Below are 15,058 nucleotides of genomic sequence, written 5' to 3'. Positions count from 1 at the left end.
GCTGCGTGACACATTTACAGTAATACAATGTTTCCATGTGCTGGAGAGAAAAAAAAGGTTTGCATGTGTGGCAGTTGGGGTAGATCAAATGTGAGATAATTTCCCAAGGCATCTGCTCCTCCTCCCCACCCTCCTTTTAAATTAAACCAAGCACAGACATTTCAATTACAGCTGAAGATACAAACGGCGTGTGAAGATGTGCTCCCTCTGTTGTACATCCCCTCTGTCAAGTACACTGGCTTTGGAATGTCAGCGAGGTTCTAGGAGGTTTCTTTTTAACTTTGAAATGTAATAGCACTGATCAAAGCACAGTAAACAGACACAAATAAAAACACTTAAAGGAAAGATGAGAAGAAGATGCACCCCTTGCCTTGAAGCATAGCACAGGTAAAATAACACTGTAGTACCAAGACGACTTTAAGGCCAGATAAAGTATCACACAATATACATAACAATGGATGTTGTTGGTTTACTTACTTCCAGGATGTATTTCTGCAGGGACTGGATGTCTTTCAGAGCCTCTGGGTCCTGGTGAATTACCACCACCTCCTTTAATGGGTACTGAAATACACACCAACATTACAGTGGGTCAATAGTTCCAGCACCGAAGACACAGAAATAGGGTTGTCGTAAATCAACACGACAAAACCAGACACTTGGAAGTATTTGGGAGAGCTTTAGGACTTCCTGGCACAGTACAGATAAGATTATATTCACAGACCTTTTTTTCTTCTTCTACATGCATATTTAATGTAAACATAGGGATCTTTTAAAAGAACTGAACAAGTAATGTACTGCATATTTTACAGTAATGAAATAAACGTCTCTTTACCGTTTATCCACCAAGAAGCACGAACATGTCTTTGGGACTCCTGCGCTGCAATCTCTTGTTACTTGATCGGCCGACATTGTCAGCAGTAATCCACAATATCAGACGGCATATCGGATGTTTCCAAGAGTTTTAATTCACTGTACCTCTTAAACTGCAGAGCATGAATGGATTGAGTAAGGTTGATGATTCACCTTAACGGGCAGGGTCTTCCTGTCTCGGATCACTCGGCCCAGTTCAATCACAGACTGCATCTGACAGACGGCACTCTCAATGCGCTTGTCAATCACACTCTCCCTGAAGAGTAGAAACAAGAATAGAGAAAATCTAAGTATGCGTACATTATAAGTAGCGTTACAATGCTATGGTATGAGCGTTTGAATATCCTCTTAACTCTGCAGTTTGGGTTACACAAGAGAGAACGTTTTTCTCTCAAACTTTATAACTGCCTTCTTATAATGAGTGGATGAAGGAGGATGAGAGGAACCTCTTTCATAACAACTCAACATCTTTTGAGAATCATTCTGTACTCTCATAACTCACAGTCAGCGGACGTCATATTACGGTTTATCAGTGGTTTAGAAATTCAAATTGCTATTCTATTGAGGAAAATGTATAATAGAAGGTGACAAGGTTCATCTAAATAAAGACAGAGTTCAGAACCACCAGCGCCAGAGTTTAACTCGGGAGCATCCACTAATAGGGTACATCGAGACTTCCACCTCTGAATCCAAATTAGAGCTGCACAGCCACTGATAATCATGCATAATAGCGATATTAGCACTAACTGTCTGCAGGAACACAGACTGTGAGTGTGTGTACGTGCACAATGCTTTTTCATTTACTCCAGCAGTCTGCTTCTCTCTGTGTGCACACAACAGAGCAGTTAAATGAGAGAGGAGAGGACTCCAGGGACAGCCAATCATTTAATGAGCTGATTGAGGAGCAGCTCTTCCCACCGCCTGATTGGTGGCTGACCTTTGGGAGGGGGGTGAAGTAGTCCCATTTGACAGCAGGAAGGACAAGCGGCTAATAAAGCAGCAGAACTGAGTGCTGCCAAAGTGACAGGGGAGATTATACGAACCATTACATACACTATTTTCCTTACGCTAAATCAAATGGATATTTAATCATGTCAGAACTTTTGTTGTAGTTAAAGATGATGCAATTAAGTTTGGGCAATTAGAAATTCCTCCCAGGCATTACAGAAAACTGATCAGCCACCAAGGCACACATTTTACTGAAGTAATTGAAGTGAATCATATTTTGTGAGCAACATCCATTTGCACGGCTGACAATCAAAGACAGGCCTTGTGCAGTTCTGTGTGGGTGTTACTCAAACTCTTCTCTACATATCTCATCACACTCTAAAGACGGCTTTACAGTTTTACCCTAAAAATAAAAATAGAGTTAAGCTGTTTTGGGGGAAAATAGCAGTGAACTTGAGAAAAGATATGCACAACGATTACACTGTCTTTCTCCATAACAAACTAACTTTGTATTGCTGTGGAAAATGCATCGTCAGCGGTCAACGTTTATCTCCCAGAAACAAAGAGCCTTGTATTTGACATATGAAGAGAAAATCTGCTCAAAAACTACTGAAAATTAAATATTTATCTACAGAACCAATCAATCAATAACATAAATATTCCCAATTATATTAATAAATATTAAAAATGAGGACGAGGAAGCGGCAAAAATGAAAAGAAGAAATAGTTCGGACACAAAGAGAATCGCTGCCGTGAAGCCCGACGGTTATCTAGAAACTAGTGTGGGCTCTCGAGCTTCAAAAGCTTCCACTCTGAGGAGTTCAGAGTGTGATACGATTGGGGTAAAGTAAGGCCGCGCACTCTGGCTGAAACTGATTAGACTGTAGATCAGCAGTGGATATACCGCCCTGGACCATCACAATCGCATCAGCCAATTTTAGCAAATATGGATAGCGACAATTCTCAGGGCACTTTTGCCATTTTTCCTCTTTAACATAAGTGCCATGACGCAGTCCGTAAAATTTGAGCTTTGTTGAAAGATTTTTCTAACCTGACTTGGGGCAGCATGAGATAGTGTATGCTGCTGCTGTCCTTCTCTTCGACAGAGGCGGGGTCGATGAGGTGACGCAGGTTTTGGTACATCATCTCTGTAATGAATGGTGTGAAGGGAGCCTGAGGGGAAGGAGGGAAGAAAGTAAGTAGACATGAGAGAAAAGGGAAGAAAGATTATTAGATGCTCTGTACTGTAGTTAATTTACATCGTCTGACATGAAGGTCTAAAAGTCAGAAGCAGCTGTGAAATCAGCATGCAGAACACATTTTTACTGTAGTTTTTTTTCTCAATGGAGCAAAAGTTCAAACAGAATTGTGCCAGTGTAAGTTCACTTCTCTTCCATTTCAACCACAGCTAATTAATTGGCTTAGCTCACAGCTGATCTGTATTGATCTGGGTTAGGCTAACTGGCTCTTAGCGTGCATCTCGCCTCACATGCAAACATCTTCAATGTGTTATAAATAAAAACTCCTACTGCTCATGCATAATTCATAGCCATGCAAGCACACACACCTCTTCCATACCAGCATTATTTCTTTGTGTTTTGAATACACAAAAGCAGAACCTCACCACAAGAAATTTCCAACATACAATTTTTTCTCTAGGTCTTGCACACACTCACACACAGAAACAGTATGACTCACCATAAGCCTGCACATGGAGAACAGAACACTGAAGAGGGTTTCCAGCGCCCACAGGCAGTCCTCAGTGCCACTCTCTCCCTGCAAAGTTCACACACACACACACACACACACACACACACACACACACACACACACACACACACACACACACACACACACACACACACAGTCAGTCAGTCAGTCCCCTTGGAACAATGAAAAGATAAAAGTGCCTAAGCACGCATCAGCGCATGTATCCCCAATTCAATTCGACCAAATGTTGACTAGAAGGGCCACACACTGATTGCTATAAAGTGTCCGCAGATGGAGGCTATGATGAAGCGGCTTAGTGGTAGCTTATATCACTATTCCCAATAACCAAATGAATAATGTATGTGCTTAACAAAACAACAATGATAAAGAAAGATACAGGACATAAACTGTAAAGAAGCTTAATCTGAATTGACACGCTTATGTATAATTATACTTGCATACGCGTTACATAATAACATTAACTCTGAACAAGCACTGATTTAGAGCTGTATTCTCACCTTCAGTCGGCGTCTGTTGGTCCTCACATACCAGTTGGTGAGCATGTCCACAAACTTTACCAGGCGAGGCACGACGGTGTACAGGCGGTAAGCTGCAAGAAGAAACTGCAGTTTATTTACGCTGAATATAGAAACGACAGGAATCTGCTGCCAGATGGTATGGATTGTAAGATATTAAGTAATTCTTAGGGCTGCACGAAATGGGAAAATAATGACATTGCAGTATTTGTTCTTCTGCAATATTCAGTATATTGCATGAAAAATAAAGGATTTGTTTTTGGAAAACTTTGTGCATTTTAAAGTTAAATGCATTAGTCTGGTGCACTTTGATAGCAAATTGAAGACGCTAGATCTATGAACAATGTTGTGCTCTATAAACAATTTAATCATAAACTCATTGGTTGTATAGATATGAATGGTGATGACAGCTAAAAAGTCAGACAGGATGTCTGTCTCACCCTCCATCTCTGCTTTGAAGAACTGGATGAGGGACTGTGTGAAGGACAGGACCCATTTGTCCATGATGTTGTTACTCTGCTTTGCCGTGTTTTCATTGTACAGGAACTGAATCTCATCCTCCTGACACACACACACACACACACACACACACACACACACACACACACACACACACACACACACACACACACACACACACACAACGTCATTAAAACACAATAACATTTTTGGTAACTTGGACCAAGGAAAGTTCTGCAGCTCTTTTTATACGTGCCACCTCCTGGCAAATGTTATAACTACCGTTTTTCCTATGTTTAAAGTTGCTGTCAGTGTATGGGTGGGTAATATTGTTTGCTATACGTTATTATTGAACTCTTACATATCTGTTATTGATTTAGTTATGTAATAGGTGACTGCTTCGCCGGACAATTATTACATAGGCTTCCTTGTGTGATGTTAACGCTGGTCATAAACATTTAGAAAGGGTAATACATTGTATTCATTTATACAATCTTCAAAAACTAATATCTGCTGTTTATTATTTTTGGAAGTACTTTGGGGAGGAATCAAACTGCATGTCCCCGTACGTGCCAACATTTGGCATTTTACAGCCATAAGTTGAATTTGAACTCCAGATGTAACACTGATTGCCTGCAGGTGGTGCATGTAGCTCAAACTGCAGCAGATGTTACTTTGTTTGGTCTGTATGTGGCAACATTGATCAGTTTAAATGTGCTGTATTACTTTTCAACAGGTTGGCAGCTGTACAGTGTCTGAACCCTTTGTGGAGAATCAACCTGCTAATGCAACGTTCTTACTTTTCTTACTTCTTACTTTTTAAATTGCTCTCACAGGATATTTTTTAATGTGCAGAGGAGAGACGATGCGTTTTTTTTCTGCTTCTGATTTCATTTCCAATATAGACCCAAATACCCAGCCATCAGTTGACCAATTACATAGGTACATTAGGGAAAGACATTACTGCAGCTATTACGACTTCATTTCATGGCACTAACAACAAGTCATTTTCTTTTTGTACCAATGATTACCTAATAATACATTGGTTGATAATAGTACAAATCTGCTGTATTATAAGTGCTGTGCTTTTTATACCTGGGATAGCTAAAGGAACATGTGGGAGACCTTTTTATTCTGTACATTACCTTCTGTAACCGCTGTACGTTCTGCACCAGGAAGCGATAGGCATTATACCACGGCAGGAAGACATCCTTCAACACGTCTCGCACACCTTCCTCTTTGAAACGCAGATTCTCTGCTCTCACTACAGGAGAGTTGATGAGGTACAATCTACAAAGAGGGACAGTGAAGGAGTTGTTGGTGAGGGAGGCAATATTGATTATGACTGAGTGTGTACACAGGTAATAATCATAGACTGTATATATAAAGGGAATAACTTAAATGTGCCCATACTGTAGATGTGTATGAGTGTGTAAGTGAACCTATACAACTTAAGTACGTGTTGAGAACGGGTACACGTTTTTTTGTTTCTCTTTCATTAACACTGCAAAATAGGCATTTGTGCTGCATTCATGCGGTGTCGGAATAATCGGAGAAAGGAGTTCCCAACTGGGAAACTACACGGGGAACACTCGGAACGACAACTCAGAAACAACTACTGGTGTGTTGTTTAAACGCTCGGAGCAATAAAATACAACACATCTTCTTTGTAGCATCCATGTTGTTTTCACATTACGACTTAGAGCTCATTAACACATCGAAGTCGGAAGAACGTCTTCCCAAATCGGGAAATGAGACCATCCGAGGAGCATGTGAATGCACCATTGGACTTGGCGGAGGACTGAGCTGTCTGAGTGCCATTCTCGTTTATCTTGATTTCTCTAGTAATGACCGAGAAGTTCAAAGCGACTATGCCAGTATCTGGGTCAGCCAAGGTATATTTCAATCTCTGCTGTATAAAGCCTGATACAATTGCATTCATTTTTTAATTGTAAACCATTGAAGTCTGGGTATGCCAACTGTCAATAATGCCCTATTGAGCTTTGGTTAAAAAAGAATGGAACCAACACACATTGTTGCAACCAAGCAAACCCAGTGTTATAAACAAGACAACCATATCATTAAATGAAACCGTATCTAAACAGCTAACAAAAAAAGAAGAGCTGCTCTTTGCTTAAAAACATCCCTTTGTCATTTGTTCGACATTAACCATGAACAACATGCCTCCTAAGAGCCGCTGTTGGTTAAAATGTCAGGATGTTGCTCATGCAGATGCATAGACGCTGTTCAGAACGTTTTGTAACAACAGTCCAAAGCAAACACTTGTCTTTATACTGTCACTAGATAAACACTTATCGGACACCATTAAAAAGGAAAGCTGTGAGGCAGGCTGCATTTTCTTAATGCAATGAAGAGTCAACTGTCAAACATATCTGGATTGGATTAGCTTTACCAATTAATCTAAATGTCCACCCTGAAAATGTTCTGCACAATTGTTGGGCCAAAACCTAATTTTACCAGCAGCATCTGAGTATAAATTAATCTGTTCTGTTCATTAAAGCCTAATAAAGACACTGTTGACACGTCAATGACAGACATTTTGGAATAATCCATATCAATATAACAGTCTGTGGCAGGCATCAGCACACTGGGTTAGAGTGGTTAGAAAAGGTTTTGATGATGATTCTGGAAGGAAACTAACATGATGCAACATTCATGCAATAACTCCTGAGCCATTAAAAAAGCAGCAACTATTAAAATATACATTTTAAACAAAATGCAGAATAGACATCAGTTGGTTAAATACTTTTGGTCACCTTAAAATGAGCCAACCTGACGACAGAGGGTAGTCACTTAAAATGCTTTGACACAACACCCTCACAGTCTATACTTTAGTCTCTCTCTGGTTCAGTTTTTACCTAATTGGTATATTGGCAGTGAAAATACTTCTGGAGCTCACTGTACCATAACATCCATACTGTGAGTAAAGTTTTGAGGCACACGAGAGACACAGAGAGAGAGAGAGAGAACAGGCTGTACCATTTCTCTCTTTATCTCTGCAGCTCACTCTTCATCAGTATATAAGCGAGCATATGGCGCAACTGCATAGTGCTTTATTTATTAAGCCATATGGCCATGCCACGCTCACTGCTCAGGGCAAAGGAGCGATTGTATAAGGAGAAACTACGTGTGTATGAATGTGTAAGTACAGTATGCGTGTGCATCTATACTGTTTGTGGGATGAAGAAGGAGCCTAGTTAAGCGTGGATAGCGATTCAAACCCATTTTAACCATGCCTGCTAATAACATAAGGTAAGTTAACAAACAGAGCCCTGCCACCGGCACACAGGCATTCATGCTTCAGAAACACACACTCATTCACATTCAAGCACAGAGCTGACCTGAGGGCATCAGCTCCATATTGCTGCACTACCAGTCCTGGATCTGGGTAGTTCTTCTTGCGCTTGCTCATCTTCTGTCCATCGCTGCAGGAGTGAAACAAACAAAGGCATTAATGCACATAGACACACATGCATGCACTTGGTATTCAAATTAGGCAAGTACTTCCAGGTCAGCAGGCCTGTGAGCACAGTGCTGCATTCAGACCCCGGGGCTAAGGACAAGTAGCCCTATTGTAGAGCAGCTAAGGGCTAAATGTTACAGCACACATCTGATCAAGAGAAACTGCACAACAAATAGGAGATGCATTAATGGGCGGGTGAAGAAGGCAGAAACATAAAAAGGGAGGAGGGTAGAGGTCTGCAAAAAATAGCTCAGAAATATGTTTGAAATTGACTGAAAGGATGAAGTTGGCAATACGATGTATTTTTCTTACTGTCAACTAATCCCATTAAAACCAAACATGGATTCCGTTATTGAGTATTGCATGTATAGTTAAAGCCTTATTGGGAAATTTGAAGGACTGGAAATTGGAAAGTATCAAAGACACTTTGTTGGTTTTGATTTTTTCACAGCAGTTGATGACAACCAGAAAAACATAAACCAGCCTTAATCGAGATGAATTGTATTTGCAAATGAGAGAAAGAGGAGGAAGAGGGTTTAGTTAATAAGTCAATAGACTCACCTCGCGAGTACCAAGCCGTTAACAATGACATTCTTGAAGGGCGGTTTGCCGAACAGCGCTGTGGAGAGCACCAACAAGGTGTAGAACCTACAGCAGGATACCAAAAGAGAATACACAAGGTCAGGGTAACAAGCACGACTGAAAACTTTACAATTCATTCCTTCTCTGAGGTGGGAATGAAGAAAAACTAATGTACTCATGTAATCCATGTTTATTCAGCCATATGCCATTATTTGAATCCATTCAATTAAAAAACTTCAAAGTGTTTTTAAAGACACACTCGTCTGATTGTATCTGTGTCCATCCATTCATGCTCTGTCTTGTCAATTCCCTCAATGACCTCAGTAGGGAGGGTCTAAATGTCCCTATTCCTCATCTGTCAACCTCTTTCCATATATCCATTCATCCACATCTTACCATCCCCTCGTCTGGTCAATGCCTTCGGCGATGAAGTCTGCAGGGAAAGTGTCCTCAAACTCCTTCTTGTTTTCAAAGGGGTAGTGGGCCTGGGCGTAAGGCATGCTGCCGCTCTCAAACCAGCAGTCAAACACCTCTGTGACCCTCCGCAGCACGCCCTTACCACACCGGGACGGGATGGTCAGACTGTCAATGCTGAGCAGAGAATGTGTGGACAAAAAGGAGGGAAAGAAAGAGAAAGGAGGTACAATTGTTTAGACAAATAGCAGCGATAACAATTTGACCAGTTTGGGTTTATTATTGCCATGGGGAACTTTTTGTACACGATGTGGGTCTATAGGCTTTTTTGGCTGCAGGCCAAAACAATGATTGTATAATCTTTCACCGCTGGGAAGGAGGTTTAAGAAAAGTACAGTGGTGCTTACGTTGTGCTGACACCCACTAGAATAAGCTCAGTTATTGCTTTGGATCAAAAACTAAAGTTCAGACCCAAGGATATGGATTAATTTACTCCATATACCGGCTCAGATTCAGCCAACGAACAAAATCATTGTTTCTTCAGTAAAGTTATGTAAATTGAGTAGTAGTTAATTAGTAGTTAGAAAGAGTCAAGGTGCCTGCTAAACCTAGATTAAATGTATATGTATGGAAAGTCCCTTTACTGTATTCGGGGGAAATGAACATTAACATATATCTACAGAAAGTTGATTAAGCACACATTTTTCTTTTCCCCTTCCAGCAACAACCTACTACACATTTCTAGAGTTATTAGCACAGCCTATAAACCGCAGATTACACCTTTAGTAATCTACTGTTGGCCACTAAAGTTGCTCCGCTGCAGTACTCTACTGCTCCTAAGAGCGCTGCTAGTGGGGCTATTGAGGAAAGGGAGTGTTAAGCAGGAAATCTATAAAAAGAAGTGCATTGCGGAGTACATTTTGAGTAGTTTAATATGTCACTTTTGTAGTGTTTTATTAAAGTTTTGCTAAAATGTTTGCAAGGCGGGCAGAGCCATTATCTCTGTGAACTGGCCACTTCACAACGTATAATGTGACGTTACAGTCTGTCCATTTAGTTGTTAGAGTTCAAAATATCTTTTGTATTAAGTACAAACCACAGCACACCTTTTAAACCCTGTTTTAAACATCTGACAAACTGCCACAGGGCTCATCACTTATCCTTTAGATACATTTTTTGTTAATCTTGGGACCTGCACCTTGTAAACACGCAAGCAAAACACAGGAGCAGGATAAAGGCGTCCTCTTCCTCCTCCATCAATTAAAGATGGCCAACCCCATGGAAGTGATTAAAGGTGATCAGACAGGTCACATTAGAGAGGCAGAGGTTTTATACACACACATGCATACCAAACACTATTTGGTATTTCGATCCTGTTCAGCACTTTGGTCAACTGCGGTTGCTTTAAATGTGCTATATTAATAAATTTGACCGCGACATACAAGCACAGATATCATATCATAAACGTATGTCCACACACACAATCTGTGAATGTGAGGGTATCACGCTACCACAGCAGACGCACACTGCTGAGTACATGCTCAGGTGGTTGGCTGATAATCTGGGACGTGGATCAGTGACTCACCTCTCCCGATGCAGATCAGTTACTTTGACTCCGGTCAGTTCCTCCAGTTCAGCAATAGACCCTACACACACCACCTGACGAACAAGCACACACAAAATACACACAGTACAGCTTGAGTAAGAAAAGTCACAAAACAGCATTCAGTTACAAAGTTCCAGCTGATGGTAATAAACGATTATTCACTTTGTTGATGTTTTTTGACATTTTGTGAATTCTTTTCAAAGGTATTTTATCTGTTTTATTTTACAATATGAAACATAGATGTTAATATTTGATGTATTGCATTAAGCTAAGTATGAAAAAATCAATAGCACTCTCACGTGTGGATGAATTAAAAGAGATACAGCCGTCTGGTGGAGGATTGTGTTACCTTTAGCCAGATGCTGGCTACATGCTTCCCCTGTTTCCAGTCTTTGTACAGACTGCTGCTTGTAATTTCCTATTTACTGTACACTCACAAGAGTGGTTTGATCTTTTCATCTAACTCTTGGCAAGAAAGCATATTTCTAAAAACCAACAGAAATTGAATTTTTTTAAAACCTGCAAAGGACTATTCGTTTGTAACCTCATAATTCTGATGTAAATAATTATAACAATATGACAACTTTAAAGCAGGCCTACTTCAACACACTTTGAGTGACTTTATCTTAGAAAGTGTGGTTAAGTGTGTTATCTGGTCTCCTTAGAGAGTTAACCTGTAGGCTCTGCTCTAGTTTTACCACAGCACCAGGTAACATGGCCCAGATACAGCGCGACACACCACCATCAGATACAAAAGACGACAGAGAAAAAGAAACGTATTCACACAGAGAGAGAGAGAGAGAGAGAGAGAGAGAGAGAGAGAGAGAGAGAGAGAGAGAGAGAGAGAGTCAGAGACACAGAGAGAGAGAGAGAGAGAGAGAGAGAGAGAGAGAGAGAGAGTCAGAGACAGAGTCAGAGACAGAGAGAGAGAGAGAGTCAGAGACAGAGACAGAGAGAGACAGAGAGAGAGAGAGAGAGAGAGAGAGAGAGAGAGAGAGAGAGAGAGAACAATACTGAGAGATAGAAATCATACTGCCACACAGAGAAACACACACACACACAAACACGCTCGCTTACAGCTTTAGTTTTGGGTGTGTGATTTGCCGCTGAGGGGTGTGTGAAAGAGGCACCAGGGAGCGCGAGTGTTCTGGAAACAGTCACAGTGCTATTTCCAGCAAGCAGGCTGTCCCTCTTTCAGCCAGGGGACCAACACTTAATTTTTCAAACGCTCAAACAACCCAATTCTGACATCTCTATTCAGTTCATTCTACTTCACACAGTCGGCCAGGTTTGCCAATGAACATCCACAACCAGACGAACATTTATACAGTTTGGCTGGCTTCTCCACTGTCTTGCCTCTTTATCTTCCTCCCCCTCGTCATCTTTCTTCCTCCCCCAAACCCCTTCTCGTGTATTTCACATCCTCATTTTCTTCACCAGCTAATTTATTCTGTCCCCTCTTCCTCCTCCCCTTATTTTCCACGTCTTCCTTCCATTCCTCCCCCCCAGATCGCTGTTTGTCTTGAGGACCTTTGAAGTCGCCTTAACCGGCATGAAGAGAAACCAACACATTTTGGTTCATGTTTATTTGCTGTTTACATTAATGAATCATTCATGTGTTGAGTTTACGGAGGCACTTGGTAATGGTCACGCTACACTCTCTGGTTTGACACCGTGGTCACCTCACTCTGCCATGCCAGAAAGTCTCTCCTACACAAGCCTCCACACACAAAAAAAGAGTTAGAGTCAAAAAGAGGTCAGCGGGAAACATTTTCTCTGCCAATTCTGTACCCTCGCAGCAGACCAGTATTCCTTTGAAAAGACATAAGACATTTTTCCCCTCAGACTCATTTCTATGGTAAATAAAAACCGAGAGTTATGGAGAGTTCAACTTTTCAATTATGTCCTCTCATGCTTAGCCCTGATTGATTTGTAAGTGCTGCCAACACTGAGAAGAAAGTAACGGTCTTGGTATTTGGGCATGACACAGACAAATTGTGTGATCTCCACGGAGTACAAAGACACATTAGAAGAATTAAGTTCTATATTAAAAGCATAACAAGTGCGTATTTGTTTTCCTGACCTCCTCAAAGTCGTCGCTGACCCAGAGAGGGATCGGCGTGCCCCAGTAGCGGTTTCTGGAAATCGCCCAGTCTCGTGCGTCTCTCAGCCAGTTCCCGAAACGCTTCTCGCGCACAAACTCTGGAACCCTGCAGAGACAGAGAGGTTATGACGTGTTTTAGTTATTAAAAATATATATATAAACATGATTTTAACCACCATTCAAGTCTCCATGTAGGATGGAGGTCTACTTTTGCTTAAAATGACTCAAGAGTATTGCCGTCTTATAACCACCACTTCTCCAACCATTTAATCAGTACTTGCATCCAGTATATAACAATAATTCCTAATTAATTAAATCAACGCAACCTGGACTCTGATAAGAGGCATAAATAGATAAATAGGCATAGACAGATGAATTAACCATTTAAAAATTCTTTATTTTTAAGTTTTTGAGTTCATCACCCTCTAGCTACTGTTGCGTATGGCAAGAAAATATTTTAGAATTTTGTAAATCAATAAAAAAAAAACGTTCCAAGTCTGTTTTCCCATAATGCAGTGCTTTTTAAGGCCTGCAGATATTCTGATAATGTAATGTGAAATGCATTTTCTCACAACAAGAGCATGAATTATTATAATGTATTCCTTTTGAGCTGGCTCATTTTCCTTTTCTTCCTCGTTTAGCCCTAAAAATAAACTGCGCTGCTCTCTCGATGAAGCTCATCGGGAAAGGTTAACATTCCCTTCAAGGCATCTTCCTCCTCTGCACCCCTTTTCTGCTCTCTCCTTTTCCCATATTGCCTCGACCGATTTCTAGCTTTAATCCTCAATCTCACAATCTCTTCCTCTCTTGATATACCAGGCCGTGTTGCTCAGACGAATAGAGCAGGGGGGGTATAAATCGTCATCAGGATCTACGCGCTAACCAACGAGTTCATCAATTCCCATTTGTAGGAGGCATTTCTATTTAGGCCCCTAATATATCAATTTAATGATTTTTTTTTTTGTTGCTGCTGCTGCTGCTCGCCAGCCCTCCTCGAACACTCCTCCACCTCTCGCCCTCCCACTCTTGCTTTATGCTAAATGTAGAATTAAAGTATGCCGTCTTGTTCTCCAGACGCACAGAAGAGCCATTTAACATGTACAGGCTTCTATTATAAGTCAGAGACGCTAGGGATGGATACAGGAGGGAGACAGAGGGACAGAGGTTGTGGTCAGGCCCGATTGAACGTGTGCATGATGGAAAAAAGGTAAGCTAATCGGGTAATTGACTGTTTGCCTCCTCCTGAACAGTGATTGTCCAATCATGGCTTATTGACCGGCAGGTCTGTCAAGCTTTGGATTTATTCACATGTTGAATGTGTACGGGAGCTGTAGCGACAGTGACACTCAGTACATGAAAAGTTGAACGGTTGTTTCTTTTTCAACCCTCTTAGATGGGTGTTTGTCTGCTATTGTTAACTGCAAATGTTAACATGTCCGGCTAAATAGCTTACTAAAATCTGATCAGTGTTTGTTTCAGCCGAAAGAATTGACTGTTGCCGGCTAGAAATGAGAAGCCTGCTTTTGTTTACCACAGTCTGAAATCAAGGACCCATTGTTTTTATAAAGCCTTACTGAGAATGACATAGCAAACAGTTCGTTTTGAATCGAAGACACAGGCAAAAAGACAAAGAAAAGACAAATCCAAGGGAGGAGAAAAACATGTCTCATTCCTGCCTGATCCAGCATGAGTCATTTTAGGACCAGTCACTCAACACCATATTTTCTTACCACGTATAGTCAAGAAATTCTGAAATCAGGCGGCAGTGACTCAGCTTCCTGCACCTTGAGCCTCAAAAGAGACCAGCACCCCCTGCGAGCACTTATTAATTCGGCCCCTTAATTAATTCAGACGGACAGACATCTGGAGAAATCGGTCTGAACTTGCTCAATATCTACTAAGCCTGAGTCTTCCCACTCCGCCATTTGAGGAATGAGAGAAAGAAATGAACAAATCACATTCAGAATATGGTAACAAGAACTTTGCTTTCTGAAGGGTTCTTTTAAGTCTCGCAACAGCGAACATGAACTTCATATAGAGTAACTGAGGTCTGCAAAGATTTTACTTTTTTTAAGATGCTGATGAGCTGGCAACCCTCAGACATAAACCGACAGACAGACAGACAGAGAGACAGACAGACAGAGATTACAACTCAAATATGAAAGTCGAGTCTAATCAAAAAGAAAAAAATATCTTCTTTTAACTAAATCTAATAATTAATGTTGAAGAATAAGATTAATTAGAAAGCCGCATAAGAGCACCACCCTGCACCCTCACAGGGAGGAAATATCTGGGTATGTACTTTATGTATAATTTCCTGAAGGCTCCTTAAGTATAACATTTAA

General features: G+C 40.9%; 1 protein-coding gene across 1 annotated transcript in view; it reads right to left on the bottom strand.

Annotated features, from left to right (window-relative positions):
- The window catches only part of iars1 (isoleucyl-tRNA synthetase 1), a 54,246-nt gene that overhangs the window by 14,935 nt on the left and 24,253 nt on the right, over positions 1-15,058 (bottom strand). Inside the window, 12 exon segments of the mRNA XM_029431803.1 lie at positions 478-561; positions 1,024-1,126; positions 2,870-2,991; positions 3,517-3,594; positions 4,047-4,138; positions 4,505-4,625; positions 5,669-5,813; positions 7,886-7,969; positions 8,569-8,655; positions 8,986-9,180; positions 10,589-10,662; positions 12,693-12,819. Of these exon segments, the coding sequence (XP_029287663.1) occupies positions 478-561; positions 1,024-1,126; positions 2,870-2,991; positions 3,517-3,594; positions 4,047-4,138; positions 4,505-4,625; positions 5,669-5,813; positions 7,886-7,969; positions 8,569-8,655; positions 8,986-9,180; positions 10,589-10,662; positions 12,693-12,819 (1,312 nt within the window).

The sequence above is a fragment of the Cottoperca gobio genome, chromosome 5 (assembly GCF_900634415.1).
Source record: "Cottoperca gobio chromosome 5, fCotGob3.1, whole genome shotgun sequence".
Classification (NCBI taxonomy): Eukaryota; Metazoa; Chordata; class Actinopteri; order Perciformes; family Bovichtidae; genus Cottoperca; species Cottoperca gobio.
This window is presented reverse-complemented; position numbering and strand designations above follow the sequence as displayed.